This window comes from Salmo salar, chromosome 16, assembly GCF_965601325.2.
Source record: "Salmo salar chromosome 16, fSalSal1, whole genome shotgun sequence".
NCBI classification, from domain to species: domain Eukaryota; kingdom Metazoa; phylum Chordata; class Actinopteri; order Salmoniformes; family Salmonidae; genus Salmo; species Salmo salar.
The window spans coordinates 85,918,512-85,934,636 of NC_138306.1; the positions used below are offsets into that span (position 1 = coordinate 85,918,512).

Sequence of the window (16,125 nt, forward strand, 5' to 3'; positions counted from 1 at the left end):
GGGCTGGTTTAGGTCTAACATCTGGCCTAAGGGACAGGACAGGGCTGGTTTAGGTCTAACATCTGGCCTAAGGGACAGGACAGGGCTGGTTTAGGTCTAACATCTGGCCTAAGGGACAGGACAGGGGGAGGTTTAGGTCTAACATCTGGCCTAAGGGACAGGACAGGGGAAGGTTTAGGTCTAACATCTGGCCTAAGGACAGGACAGGGGCTGGTTTAGGTCTAACATCTGGCCTAAGGGACAGGACAGGGCTGGTTTAGGTCTAACATCTGGCCTAAGGACAGGACAGGGGCTGGTTTAGGTCTAACATCTGGCCTAAGGGACAGGACAGGGCTGGTTTAGGTCTAACATCTGGCCTAAGGGACAGGACAGGGCTGGTTTAGGTCTAACATCTGGCCTAAGGGACAGGACAGGGGAAGGTTTAGGTCTAACATCTGGCCTAAGGGACAGGACAGGGGAAGGTTTAGGTCTAACATCTGGCCTAAGGGACAGGACAGGGCTGGTTTAGGTCTAACATCTGGCCTAAGGGACAGGACAAGGGGCTGGTTTAGGTCTAACATCTGGCCTAAGGACAGGACAGGGGCTGGTTTAGGTCTAACATCTGGCCTAAGGGACAGGACAGGGGCTGGTTTAGGTCTAACATCTGGCCTAGGGACAGGACAGGGGCTGGTTTAGGTCTAACATCTGGCCTAAGGACAGGACAGGGGCTGGTTTAGGTCTAACATTTGGCCTAAGGGACAGGACAGGGGCTGGTTTAGGTCTAACATCTGGCCTAAGGGACAGGACAGGGGCTGGTTTAGGTCTAACATCTGGCCTAAGGGACAGGACAGGGGCTGGTTTAGGTCTAACATCTGGCCTAAGGGACAGGACAGGGGCTGGTTTAGGTCTAACATCTGGCCTAAGGACAGGACAGGGGCTGGTTTAGGTCTAACATCTGGCCTAAGGGACAGGACAGGGGCTGGTTTAGGTCTAACATCTGGCCTAAGGGACAGGACAGGGCTGGTTTAGGTCTAACATCTGGCCTAAGGACAGGACAGGGGCTGGTTTAGGTCTAACATCTGGCCTAAGGGACAGGACAGGGCTGGTTTAGGTCTAACATCTGGCCTAAGGGACAGGACAGGGGCTGGTTTAGGTCTAACATCTGGCCTAAGGGACAGGACAGGGGCTGGTTTAGGTCTAACATCTGGCCTAAGGACAGGACAGGGGCTGGTTTAGGTCTAACATCTGGCCTAAGGGACAGGACAGGGGCTGGTTTAGGTCTAACATCTGGCCTAAGGGACAGGACAGGGGCTGGTTTAGGTCTAACATCTGGCCTAAGGACAGGACAGGGGCTGGTTTAGGTCTAACATCTGGCCTAAGGGACAGGACAGGGGCTGGTTTAGGTCTAACATCTGGCCTAAGGGACAGGACAGGGCTGGTTTAGGTCTAACATCTGGCCTAAGGACAGGACAGGGGCTGGTTTAGGTCTAACATCTGGCCTAAGGACAGGACAGGGTCTGGTTTAGGTCTAACATCTGGCCTAAGGACAGGACAGGGGCTGGTTTAGGTCTAACATCTGGCCTAGGCGATCTAGTCCCCCTCTGTCCTCATGTCACCTCTCCTGTCTTCTAGTCCTGTAATACTGATCAACTTCTGTTCTCTGTCCTCATGTCACCTCTCCTGTCTTCTAGTCCTGTAACTCTTCTAGTCCTGTAACTCTGATCAACTTCTGTTCTCTGTCCTCATGTCACCTCTCCTGTCTTCTAGTCCTGTAACTCTGATCAACTTCTGTTCTCTGTCCTCATGTCACCTCTCCTGTCTTCTAGTCCTGTAACTCTGATCAACTTCTGTTCTCTGTCCTCATGTCACCTCTCCTGTCTTCTAGTCCTGTAACTCTGATCAACTTCTGTTCTCTGTCCTCATGTCACCTCTCCTGTCTTCTAGTCCTGTAACTCTGATCAACTTCTGTTCTCTGTCCTCATGTCACCTCTCCTGTCTTCTAGTCCTGTAACTCTGATCAACTTCTGTTCTCTGTCCTCATGTCACCTCTCCTGTCTTCTAGTCCTGTAACTCTGATCAACTTCTGTTCTCTGTCCTCATGTCACCTCTCCTGTCTTCTAGTCCTGTAACTCTGATCAACTTCTGTTCTCTGTCCTCATGTCACCTCTCCTGTCTTCTAGTCCTGTAACTCTGATCAACTTCTGTTCTCTGTCCTCATGTCACCTCTCCTGTCTTCTAGTCCTGTAACTCTGATCAACTTCTGTTCTCTGTCCTCATGTCACCTCTCCTGTCTTCTAGTCCTGTAACTCTGATCAACTTCTGTTCTCTGTCCTCATGTCACCTCTCCTGTCTTCTAGTCCTGTAACTCTGATCAACTTCTGTTCTCTGTCCTCATGTCACCTCTCCTGTCTTCTAGTCCTGTAACTCTGATCAACTTCTGTTCTCTGTCCTCATGTCACCTCTCCTGTCTTCTAGTCCTGTAACTCTGATCAACTTCTGTTCTCTGTCCTCATGTCACCTCTCCTGTCTTCTAGTCCTGTAACTCTGATCAACTTCTGTTCTCTGTCCTCATGTCACCTCTCCTGTCTTCTAGTCCTGTAACTCTGATCAACTTCTGTTCTCTGTCCTCATGTCACCTCTCCTGTCTTCTAGTCCTGTAACTCTGATCAACTTCTGTTCTCTGTCCTCATGTCACCTCTCCTGTCTTCTAGTCCTGTAACTCTGATCAACTTCTGTTCTCTGTCCTCATGTCACCTCTCCTGTCTTCTAGTCCTGTAACTCTGATCAACTTCTGTTCTCTGTCCTCATGTCACCTCTCCTGTCTTCTAGTCCTGTAACTCTGATCAACTTCTGTTCTCTGTCCTCATGTCACCTCTCCTGTCTTCTAGTCCTGTAACTCTGATCAACTTCTGTTCTCTGTCCTCATGTCACCTCTCCTGTCTTCTAGTCCTGTAACTCTGATCAACTTCTGTTCTCTGTCCTCATGTCACCTCTCCTGTCTTCTAGTCCTGTAACTCTGATCAACTTCTGTTCTCTGTCCTCATGTCACCTCTCCTGTCTTCTAGTCCTGTAACTCTGATCAACTTCTGTTCTCTGTCCTCATGTCACCTCTCCTGTCTTCTAGTCCTGTAACTCTGATCAACTTCTGTTCTCTGTCCTCATGTCACCTCTCCTGTCTTCTAGTCCTGTAACTCTGATCAACTTCTGTTCTCTGTCCTCATGTCACCTCTCCTGTCTTCTAGTCCTGTAACTCTGATCAACTTCTGTTCTCTGTCCTCATGTCACCTCTCCTGTCTTCCAGTCCTGTAACTCTGATCAACTTCTGTTCTCTGTCCTCATGTCACCTCTCCTGTCTTCTAGTCCTGTAACTCTGATCAACTTCTGTTCTCTGTCCTCATGTCACCTCTCCTGTCTTCTAGTCCTGTAACTCTGATCAACTTCTGTTCTCTGTCCTCATGTCACCTCTCCTGTCTTCTAGTCCTGTAACTCTGATCAACTTCTGTTCTCTGTCCTCATGTCACCTCTCCTGTCTTCTAGTCCTGTAACTCTGATCAACTTCTGTTCTCTGTCCTCATGTCACCTCTCCTGTCTTCTAGTCCTGTAACTCTGATCAACTTCTGTTCTCTGTCCTCATGTCACCTCTCCTGTCTTCTAGTCCTGTAACTCTGATCAACTTCTGTTCTCTGTCCTCATGTCACCTCTCCTGTCTTCTAGTCCTGTAACTCTGATCAACTTCTGTTCTCTGTCCTCATGTCACCTCTCCTGTCTTCTAGTCCTGTAACTCTGATCAACTTCTGTTCTCTGTCCTCATGTCACCTCTCCTGTCTTCTAGTCCTGTAACTCTGATCAACTTCTGTTCTCTGTCCTCATGTCACCTCTCCTGTCTTCTAGTCCTGTAACTCTGATCAACTTCTGTTCTCTGTCCTCATGTCACCTCTCCTGTCTTCTAGTCCTGTAACTCTGATCAACTTCTGTTCTCTGTCCTCATGTCACATCTCCTGTCTTCTAGTCCTGTAACTCTGATCAACTTCTGTTCTCTGTCCTCATGTCACCTCTCCTGTCTTCTAGTCCTGTAACTCTGATCAACTTCTGTTCTCTGTCCTCATGTCACCTCTCCTGTCTTCTAGTCCTGTAACTCTGATCAACTTCTGTTCTCTGTCCTCATGTCACCTCTCCTGTCTTCTAGTCCTGTAACTCTGATCAACTTCTGTTCTCTGTCCTCATGTCACCTCTCCTGTCTTCTAGTCCTGTAACTCTGATCAACTTCTGTTCTCTGTCCTCATGTCACCTCTCCTGTCTTCCAGTCCTGTAACTCTGATCAACTTCTGTTCTCTGTCCTCATGTCACCTCTCCTGTCTTCCAGTCCTGTAACTCTGATCAACTTCTGGCCGGTAGATCATGCGTGAGTACCCCGCTCAGTGTCACACACCAATACAGTATATATACACACACACACGCATGCATATGCATACAGACGCATACACACATACATACACAAACACTCATCTGTACTGTAGTCTATATCATGTTATAACTCATCTTGTCACTGTACTGTAGTCTATATCATGTTATAACTCATCTTGTCACTGTACTGTAGTCTATATCATGTTATAACTCATTCTGTCTCTGTCACTGTGCTGTAGTCTATATGATGTTATAACTCATCCTGTCACTGTACTGTAGTCTATATCATGTTATAACTCATCCTGTCACTGTGCTGTAGTCTATATGATGTTATAACTCATCCTGTCACTGTACTGTAGTCTATATCATGTTATAACTCATCCTGTCACTGTACTGTAGTCTATATGATGTTATAACTCATCCTGTCACTGTACTGTAGTCTATATCATGTTATAACTCATCCTGTCACTGTACTGTAGTCTATATGATGTTATAACTCATCCTGTCACTGTACTGTAGTCTATATCATGTTATAACTCATCCTGTCACTGTACTGTAGTCTATATGATGTTATAACTCATCCTGTCACTGTACTGTAGTCTATATCATGTTATAACTCATCCTGTCACTGTACTGTAGTCTATATCATGTTATAACTCATCCTGTCACTGTACTGTAGTCTATATCATGTTATAACTCATCCTGTCACTGTACTGTAGTCTATATCATGTTATAACTCATCCTGTCACTGTACTGTAGTCTATATCATGTTATAACTCATCCTGTCACTGTACTGTAGTCTATATCATGTTATAACTCATCCTGTCACTGTACTGTAGTCTATATCATGTTATAACTCATCCTGTCACTGTACTGTAGTCTATATGATGTTATAACTCATCCTGTCACTGTACTGTAGTCTATATCATGTTATAACTCATCCTGTCACTGTACTGTAGTCTATATGATGTTATAACTCATCCTGTCACTGTACTGTAGTCTATATCATGTTATAACTCATCCTGTCACTGTACTGTAGTCTATATGATGTTATAACTCATCCTGTCACTGTACTGTAGTCTATATCATGTTATAACTCATCCTGTCTCTGTCACTGTACTGTAGTCTATATGATGTTATAACTCATCCTGTCACTGTACTGTAGTCTATATCATGTTATAACTCATCCTGTCTCTGTCACTGTACTGTAGTCTATATCATGTTATAACTCATCCTGTCACTGTACTGTAGTCTATATCATGTTATAACTCATCCTGTCACTGTACTGTAGTCTATATCATGTTATAACTCATCCTGTCACTGTACTGTAGTCTATATCATGTTATAACTCATCCTGTCTCTGTGCTGTAGTCTATATCATGTTATAACTCATCCTGTCTCTGTCACTGTGCTGTAGTCTATATCATGTTATAACTCATCCTGTCACTGTACTGTAGTCTATATCATGTTATAACTCATCCTGTCACTGTACTGTAGTCTATATCATGTTATAACTCATCCTGTCTCTGTCACTGTACTGTAGTCTATATCATGTTATAACTCATCCTGTCACTGTACTGTAGTCTATATCATGTTATAACTCATCCTGTCACTGTACTGTAGTCTATATCATGTTATAACTCATCCTGTCACTGTACTGTAGTCTATATCATGTTATAACTCATCCTGTCTCTGTCACTGTACTGTAGTCTATATCATGTTATAACTCATCCTGTCACTGTACTGTAGTCTATATCATGTTATAACTCATCCTGTCACTGTACTGTAGTCTATATCATGTTATAACTCATCCTGTCTCTGTCACTGTACTGTAGTCTATATGATGTTATAACTCATCCTGTCACTGTACTGTAGTCTATATGATGTTATAACTCATCCTGTCACTGTACTGTAGTCTATATCATGTTATAACTCATCCTGTCACTGTACTGTAGTCTATATCATGTTATAACTCATCCTGTCACTGTACTGTAGTCTATATCATGTTATAACTCATCCTGTCACTGTACTGTAGTCTATATCACGTTATAACTCATCCTGTCTCTGTCACTGTACTGTAGTCTATATCATGTTATAACTCATCCTGTCACTGTACTGTAGTCTATATCATGTTATAACTCATCCTGTCACTGTACTGTAGTCTATATCACGTTATAACTCATCCTGTCTCTGTACTGTAGTCTATATCATGTTATAACTCATCCTGTCACTGTACTGTAGTCTATATGATGTTATAACTCATCCTGTCACTGTACTGTAGTCTATATCATGTTATAACTCATCCTGTCACTGTACTGTAGTCTATATGATGTTATAACTCATCCTGTCACTGTACTGTAGTCTATATCATGTTATAACTCATCCTGTCACTGTACTGTAGTCTATATCATGTTATAACTCATCCTGTCACTGTACTGTAGTCTATATCATGTTATAACTCATCCTGTCACTGTACTGTAGTCTATATCATGTTATAACTCATCCTGTCACTGTACTGTAGTCTATATCATGTTATAACTCATCCTGTCACTGTACTGTAGTCTATATCATGTTATAACTCATCCTGTCACTGTACTGTAGTCTATATCATGTTATAACTCATCCTGTCACTGTACTGTAGTTTATATCATGTTATAACTCATCCTGTCACTGTACTGTAGTCTATATCATGTTATAACTCATCCTGTCACTGTACTGTAGTCTATATCATGTTATAACTCATCCTGTCACTGTACTGTAGTCTATATCATGTTATAACTCATCCTGTCACTGTACTGTAGTCTATATGATGTTATAACTCATCCTGTCACTGTACTGTAGTCTATATCATGTTATAACTCATCCTGTCACTGTACTGTAGTCTATATGATGTTATAACTCATCCTGTCACTGTACTGTAGTCTATATCACGTTATAACTCATCCTGTCTCTGTCACTGTACTGTAGTCTATATCATGTTATAACTCATCCTGTCACTGTACTGTAGTCTATATGATGTTATAACTCATCCTGTCACTGTACTGTAGTCTATATCATGTTATAACTCATCCTGTCTCTGTCACTGTACTGTAGTCTATATGATGTTATAACTCATCCTGTCACTGTACTGTAGTCTATATCATGTTATAACTCATCCTGTCACTGTACTGTAGTCTATATGATGTTATAACTCATCCTGTCACTGTACTGTAGTCTATATCATGTTATAACTCATCCTGTCACTGTACTGTAGTCTATTTGATGTTATAACTCATCCTGTCACTGTGCTGTAGTCTATATGATGTTATAACTCATCCTGTCACTGTACTGTAGTCTATATGATGTTATAACTCATCCTGTCACTGTACTGTAGTCTATATGATGTTATAACTCATCCTGTCACTGTACTGTAGTCTATATCATGTTATAACTCATCCTGTCACTGTACTGTAGTCTATATCATGTTATAACTCATCCTGTCTCTGTCACTGTACTGTAGTCTATATCATGTTATAACTCATCCTGTCACTGTACTGTAGTCTATATGATGTTATAACTCATCCTGTCACTGTACTGTAGTCTATATCATGTTATAACTCATCCTGTCACTGTACTGTAGTCTATATCATGTTATAACTCATCCTGTCACTGTACTGTAGTCTATATCATGTTATAACTCATCCTGTCACTGTACTGTAGTCTATATCATGTTATAACTCATCCTGTCACTGTACTGTAGTCTATATGATGTTATAACTCATCCTGTCACTGTACTGTAGTCTATATCATGTTATAACTCATCCTGTCACTGTACTGTAGTCTATATCATGTTATAACTCATCCTGTCACTGTCACTGTGCTGTGGGTGCTAGGGGCTATATAGAGCTCTATGGTTCATATTGACATGACACTGTCTAGTGGACATGTTAAAGCGGGTGTTGTCTGGATCACAACAGCTGACATCTTTAGGTTTTATTCCCTCTGTGTCTTTCTCTTTCGTTCTGTTCCACTCCTCTCATCTCTCTCTCCTCTCTCTCTCCTGTCTGTAGGCCTGCGTCCTCCCCTCAGCTTTCCCATGACGACACCCATTCACGCATCGAGCATTACGCCAGCCGGTAAGATAAAGACACAACACTCACTTGTATGTACGTAGTTAGACTGTAATCTCTCACCTACTGATTGACTGGAGAGTTACTGTGTCTGACAGTATAGACTCACTCACGGAATGTTGAACTTTAGACCTAGTTACAACCAGATACAAACAGGCATTCTCGTGCAATGCTGATTCCACCTTAGGTAGAGGTTTTTCTCCCCTTGTTTACTAAACTAGTGAATCTTTACTCTATAACCATCTACCTGAGGCTTGTACCAAGGTATTCAGCCCAGAGTCCAGGGTCTGCCACTGAATTGTCCTGGAACAATAGAGATGGTATTCAGCCCAGAGTCCAGGGTCTGCCACTGAATTGTCCTGGAACAATAGAGATGGTATTCAGCCCAGAGTCCAGGGTCTGCCACTGAATTGTCCTGGAACAATAGAGATGGTATTCACCCCAGAGTCCAGGGTCTACCACTGAATTGTCCTGGAACAATAGAGATGGTATTCACCCCAGAGTCCAGGGTCTGCCACTGAATTGTCCTGGAACAATAGAGATGGTATTGAGCCCAGAGTCCAGGGTCTACCACTGAATTGTCCTGGAACAATAGAGATGGTATTCACCCCAGAGTCCAGGGTCTACCACTGAATTGTCCTGGAACAATAGAGATGGTATTCACCCCAGAGTCCAGGGTCTACCACTGAATTGTCCTGGAACAATAGAGATGGTATTCAGCCCAGAGTCCAGGGTCTACCACTGAATTCTCCTGGAACAATAGAGATGGTATTCAGCCCAGAGTCCAGGGTCTACCACTGAATTGTCCTGGAACAATAGAGATGGTATTCACCCCAGAGTCCAGGGTCTGCCACTGAATTGTCCTGGAACAATAGAGATGGTATTCACCCCAGAGTCCAGGGTCTGCCACTGAATTGTCCTGGAACAATAGAGATGGTATTCACCCCAGAGTCCAGGATCCGCCACTGAATTGTCCTGGAACAATAGAGATGGTATTCAGCCCAGAGTCCAGGGTCTGCCACTGAATTGTCCTGGAACAATAGAGATGGTATTCAGCCCAGAGTCCAGGGTCTACCACTGAATTGTCCTGGAACAATAGAGATGGTATTCACCCCAGAGTCCAGGGTCTGCCACTGAATTGTCCTGGAACAATAGAGATGGTATTCACCCCAGAGTCCAGGGTCTGCCACTGAATTGTCCTGGAACAATAGAGATGGTATTCAGCCCAGAGTCCAGGGTCTGCCACTGAATTGTCCTGGAACAATAGAGATGGTATTCAGCCCAGAGTCCAGGGTCTACCACTGAATTGTCCTGGAACAATAGAGATGGTATTCACCCCAGAGTCCAGGGTCTGCCACTGAATTGTCCTGGAACAATATAGATGGTATTCAGCCCAGAGTCCAGGGTCTGCCACTGAATTGTCCCGGAACAATAGAGATGGTATTCACCCCAGAGTCCAGGGTCTGCCACTGAATTGTCCTGGAACAATAGAGATGGTATTCAGCCCAGAGTCCAGGGTCTACCACTGAATTGCCCTGGAACAATAGAGATGGTATTCACCCCAGAGTCCAGGGTCTACCACTGAATTGTCCTGGAACAATAGAGATGGTATTCAGCCCAGAGTCCAGGGTCTACCACTGAATTGTCCTGGAACAATAGAGATGGTATTCACCCCAGAGTCCAGGGTCTGCCACTGAATTGTCCTGGAACAATAGAGATGGTATTCACCCCAGAGTCCAGGGTCTACCACTGAATTGCCCTGGAACAATAGAGATGGTATTCACCCCAGAGTCCAGGGTCTACCACTGAATTGTCCTGGAACAATAGAGATGGTATTCAGCCCAGAGTCCAGGGTCTACCACTGAATTGCCCTGGACAGTGCTGCTCCTTCTGTACTAATGGTAGTGAAATGAGTGGAATGTGACTAGTGAAATGAATGTGTCTCCCCCCACAGGTTAGCTGAAATGGAGAACCGTAATGGATCTTATCTGAATGACAGTATCTCACCCAATGAGAGCATGTGAGCCCACCCCTTCCTCTTTCAATCCTGTCGTTGATTGGCTTGCTTTGTGAATTGGCTCAGTGGGTTACGTATGAAGCTGTGTTGTCTCTGTGAGGTGGGTTCTGTCTAGAGCAGTCATGGGTAACGCTTGGAGAGTCTCCTACGGATGGTTTTAAAGGTTCATCTAACTATCACACAAACTGTTAAACTAACTATCACACAAACTGTTAAACTAACTATCACACAAACTGTTAAACTAACTATCACACAAACTGTTAAACTAACTATCACACAAACTGTTCAACTAACTATCACACAAACTGTTCAACTAACTATCACACAAACTGTTCAACTAACTATCACACAAACTGTTAAACTAACTATCACACAAACTGTTCAACTAACTATCACACAAACTGTTCAACTAACTGTCACACAAACTGTTCAACTAACTATCACACAAACTGTTCAACTAACTATCACACAAACTGTTAAACTAACTATCACACAAACTGTTAAACTAACTATCACACAAACTGTTAAACTAACTATCACACAAACTGTTAAACTATCACACAAACTGTTAACTATCACACAAACTGTTAAACTAACTATCACACAAACTGTTAAACTAACTATCACACAAACTGTTAAACTAACTATCACACAAACTGTTAAACTAACTATCACACAAACTGTTAAACTAACTATCACACAAACTGTTAAACTAACTATCACACAAACTGTTAAACTAACTATCCACTAAACAGAGCACGCTGTTGAATATCAACAAAGTTGCAGTTTGAGCATCTATAGACCATCTATAGACCATCTATGGACCATCTATAGACCATCTGTAGACCATCTATGGACCATCTATAGACCATCTGTAGACCATCTATGGACCATCTATAGCTATAGACCATCTACAGACCATCTATTGACCATCTATAGACCATCTATAGACCATCTATTGACCATCTACAGACCATCTACAGACCATCTATAGACCATCTATAGACCATCTATTGACCATCTATAGACCATCTATGGACCATCTATAGACCATCTACAGACCATCTATAGACCATCTATGGACCATCTATAGACCATCTACAGACCATCTATAGACCATCTATAGACCATCTATTGACCATCTACAGACCATCTATTGACCATCTACTGACCATCTACAGACCATCTACTGACCATCTACTGACCATCTATAGACCATCTATAGACCATCTATAGACCATCTATTGACCATCTACAGACCATCTATAGACCATCTACAGACCATCTACAGACCATCTATAGACCATCTTTTGACCATCTTTTGACCATCTACTGACCATCTATAGACCATCTATAGACCATCTATGGACCATCTACAGACCATCTATAGACCATCTACAGACCATCTACAGACCATCTACAGACCATCTATAGACCATCTTTTGACCATCTTTTGACCATCTATAGACCATCTATAGACCATCTACAGACCATCTACAGACCATCTATTGACCATCTACAGACCATCTATAGACCATCTTTTGACCATCTTTTGACCATCTACTGACCATCTATAGACCATCTATAGACCATCTATGGACCATCTACAGACCATCTATAGACCATCTACAGACCATCTACAGACCATCTATAGACCATCTACAGACCATCTACAGACCATCTATTGACCATCTATTGACCATCTATAGACCATCTATTGACCATCTACAGACCATCTATAGACCATCTATTGACCATCTACAGACCATCTATTGACCATCTATAGACCATCTATTGGGAACAATCCAAATACAATGTTGTCCTGTCAGGCTTTTATCAGTGAACTATAGAGAATCATCAGTGGATGTTCTTCTATCATTGGCTGCTTTCATAAATCTTCCTCCAATCCCTGTCTGTGCACACGACAGCTTTCTTAACATATATTTGATAAGTCCTTTCTCAGAGCGCAGAACAAGCGTTAGAGGCTTAAGGTTTGAGTGACTGATAAGTGGGATACCTGGTATTATTACAACTATTCACAGACAGACACACAGAGAGAGGAGAGAGATAGATACAGAGAGAGAGCCCAGCACATGCTGGATATGTTGAATTGAAATTATTCCATTACTGTCTGCATTTTCACCATCAACAGTACAGCCAGAATGATATCACAACTTTAACCCTACCCCCAAGCCAACAGGTTAATGATATCACGACTTTAACCCTACCCCCAAGCCAACAGGTTAATGATATCACAACTTTAACCCTACCCCCAAGCCAACAGCTCTACATCTCAAAGGATATGTATTTGTCAGAGTGGATAATTGAACATTGAATTGAATGAAATATACTTGAATACTGAACAACAATCTGTGGTAAATGTGTCAATTTATAGCTGGTTGGCTCCGCTCTGTCTCTGTGGCTCTCTGTCTCTCTGTCTCTGTGGCTCTCTGTCTCTGTGGCTCTCTGTCTCTCTGTCTCTCTGGCTCTCTGTCTCTGTGGCTCTCTGTCTCTGTGGCTCTCTGTCTCTCTGTCTCTCTGTCTCTCTGGCTCTCTGTCTCTGTGGCTCTCTGTCTCTCTGGCTCTCTGTCTCTCTGTCTCTCTGTCTCTGTGGCTCTCTGTCTCTGTGGCTCTCTGTCTCTCTGGCTCTCTGTCTCTGTGGCTCTCTGGCTCTCTGTCTCTCTGTCTCTGTGGCTCTCTGTCTCTCTGTCTCTCTGGCTCTCTGTCTCTGTGGCTCTCTGTCTCTCTGTCTCTCTGGCTCTCTGTCTCTGTGGCTCTCTGGCTCTCTGTCTCTCTGTCTCTGTGGCACTGAAAATGAATGTTGTTAGTTGACTGGCTGGCCGTTGTGAGGCTGTTAGGTGTGACTGGCAGCTAATAGCAACCTCTCTCTGTGTGTATGTCCCCCTCTCTCCTTCTCCCTCCCTCCTTCTATCACTGTAGTGATGATGAACACCTGCTGATTCAGCACTACTGTCAGAGTCTGAACCAGGGCTCTCCCCTCAGCCAGCCACGCAGCCCCGCCCAGATCCTCATCTCCATGGAGAGTGAGGAGAAGGGGGAGCTGGAGCGGGTGCTCAACGACCTGGAGTCAGACAACAGGTGAGGGGAACAGTGTGACACATTCATACCAACTGATCCCAACACAGAAGTGATGTAGACAAGCTTCACCATCGAACGTCCATGTTGGATCCAGACGATTCTACAGTTGTGTCAGACAGTCGCTTTACAGTTGTCTTGTGGGTTGATAGGTCGTCACTAGTTACCACAGCCCCAAAGTCATAAACCCCACCTATTTAAAAAATATACATCTAATTTTAAACCTAACCCTAACCACAACCACACTGCTAACCTTATGCCTAACCTTAAATTAAAACCTAAAAGGAATTTTTTTTAATCATGAAATTTGACGATATTATAGCCAATTTTGACTTTGTGGCTGTGGTAACTAGTGGAAACAGAGTTGATAGTGAGGTTTTTGGTTCTAGGCCAGGTTACTGTAAAGCACTTTGTGACTGATGTTGTTGTAAAAAAGATACAAAATAATTTGATTGAGGGATTAATTGACTAGACTGAGCTGAGTTAGCCTGGGTACCAGTCTGTTTGAGTTAATATTAAACTCCTTGGCATATCACGGAGTGGAATGTTAGGAAACAGGTTCTGGATTTCAGGCTAGAGCTGAGTCCCGTTGTGTACATGTCAGTCAAGGGCACATCAACAGATTTTTCTCCTAGTCAGCTCGGGGATTCAAACCAGTGACCTTTCGATTACTGGCCCAACGCTCTTAACCACTGTCTGCTCCCTCTCAGGAAGCTACAGGCAGAGTATGACAAGTTGAAGAAGGCCCACGACCACAAGGGTCTGTCCCCGCTCCCCTCACCCCCGGAGATGCTGCCCGCTTCGCCCCAGAGCCCACGGGACGCCGAGCTGATCGCTGAGGCCAAACTGCTGAGGCAGCACAAAGGACGGCTGGAGGCTCGCATGCAGATCCTGGAGGACCATAACAAACAACTGGAGTCACAGCTACACCGGCTCAGACAGCTACTGGAACAGGTACTAAAACACACATTTACATTTACATTTAAGTCATTTAGCAGACGCTCTTATCCAGAGCGACTTACAAATTGGTGCATTCAACCTTATAATATCCAGTGGAACAACCACTACACAGTACACACACTATACACACAGTATACACACAGTATACACACACAGTATACACACACACAGTATACACACAGTATACACTAGAGGTCGACCAATTAATCGGAATGGCCGATTAATTAGGGCCGATTTCAAGTTTTCATAACAATTGGTAATCGGTATTTTTGGACACCGATTTGCCGATTAATTTTTTATTTTTTTTGTATTATTATTATTTTTTTTGATTTTTTTTATACACCTTTATTTAACTAGTCAAGTCAGTTAAGAACACATTCTTATTTTCAATGACGGCCTACGAACAGTGGGTTAACTGCCTTGTTCAGGGGCAGAACGACAGATTTTTACCTTGTCAGCTCGGGGATTCGTTTTTGCAACCTTCCGGTTACTAGTCCAACGCTCTAACCACCTGCCTTACATTGCACTCCACGAGGAGCCTGCGTGGCAGGCTGACTACCTGTTACGCGAGGGCAGCAAGAAGCCAAGGTAAGTTGCTAGCTAGCATTAAACTTATCTTATAAAAAACAATCAATCTTAACATAATCACTAGTTAACTACACATGGTTGATGATATTACTAGTTTATCTAGCGTGTCCTGCGTTGCATATAATCGATGCGGTGCCTGTTAATTTATCATTGAATCACAGCCTACTTCGACAAACGGGGGATGATTTAATAAGCGCATTTGCGAAAAAAGCACTGTCGTTGCACCAATGTACCTAACCATAAACATCAATGCCTTTCTTTAAAATCAATACACAAGTATATATTTTTAAACCTGCATATTTAATTCATATTGCCTGCTAACATGAATTTCTTATAACTAGGGAAATTGTGTCACTTCTCTAGCGTTCCATGCAAGCAGTCAGGGTATATACAGCAGTTTGGGCCGCCTGGCTCATTTATTCCTAACAAAGGCCGTAATTAATTATGACATAACATTGAAGGTTGTGCAATGTAACAGGAATATTTAGACTTAGGGATGCCACCCGTTAGATAAAATACAGAACGGTTCCGTATTTCACTGAAAGAATAAACGTTTTGTGTTCGAAATGATAGTTTCCGGATTCGACCATATTAACGACCTAAGCCTCGTATTTCTGTGTGTTATTATGTTATAATTAAGTCTACTGATTTGATATTTGATAGAGCAGTCTGACTGAGCGATGGTAGGCACCAGCAGGCTCGTAAGCATTCATTCAAACAGCACTTTCGTGCGTTTGCCAGCAGCTCTTCGCAATGCTTCAAGCATTGTGCTGTTTATGACTTCAAGCCTATCAACTCCCGAGATTAGGCTGGTGTAACCGATGTGAAATGGCTAGCTAGTTAGCGGGTGCGCGCTAATAGCGTTTCAAACGTCACTCGCTCTGAGACTTGGAGTAGTTGTTCCCCTTGCTCTGCATGGGTAACGCTGCTTCGAGGGTGGCTGTTGTCGATGTGTTCCTGGTTCGAGCCCAG

General features: G+C 43.3%; 1 protein-coding gene across 10 annotated transcripts in view; it reads left to right on the forward strand.

Moving 5' to 3' along the window:
- The window catches only part of dmd (dystrophin), a 424,484-nt gene that overhangs the window by 401,837 nt on the left and 6,522 nt on the right, over positions 1–16,125 (forward strand). For 9 of the 10 annotated variants that reach the window (XM_082963111.1, XM_082963108.1, XM_082963109.1 and 6 more), the window contains 5 exons: positions 4,343–4,381; positions 8,433–8,498; positions 10,447–10,512; positions 13,450–13,608; positions 14,316–14,559. In XM_082963111.1, the coding sequence (XP_082819237.1) occupies positions 4,343–4,381; positions 8,433–8,498; positions 10,447–10,512; positions 13,450–13,608; positions 14,316–14,559 (574 nt within the window). Of the gene's footprint in view, positions 1–1,687; positions 3,273–4,342; positions 4,382–8,432; positions 8,499–10,446; positions 10,513–13,449; positions 13,609–14,315; positions 14,560–16,125 lie in introns of those variants that run through there. The other variant, XM_082963114.1, reaches the window with a different exon arrangement.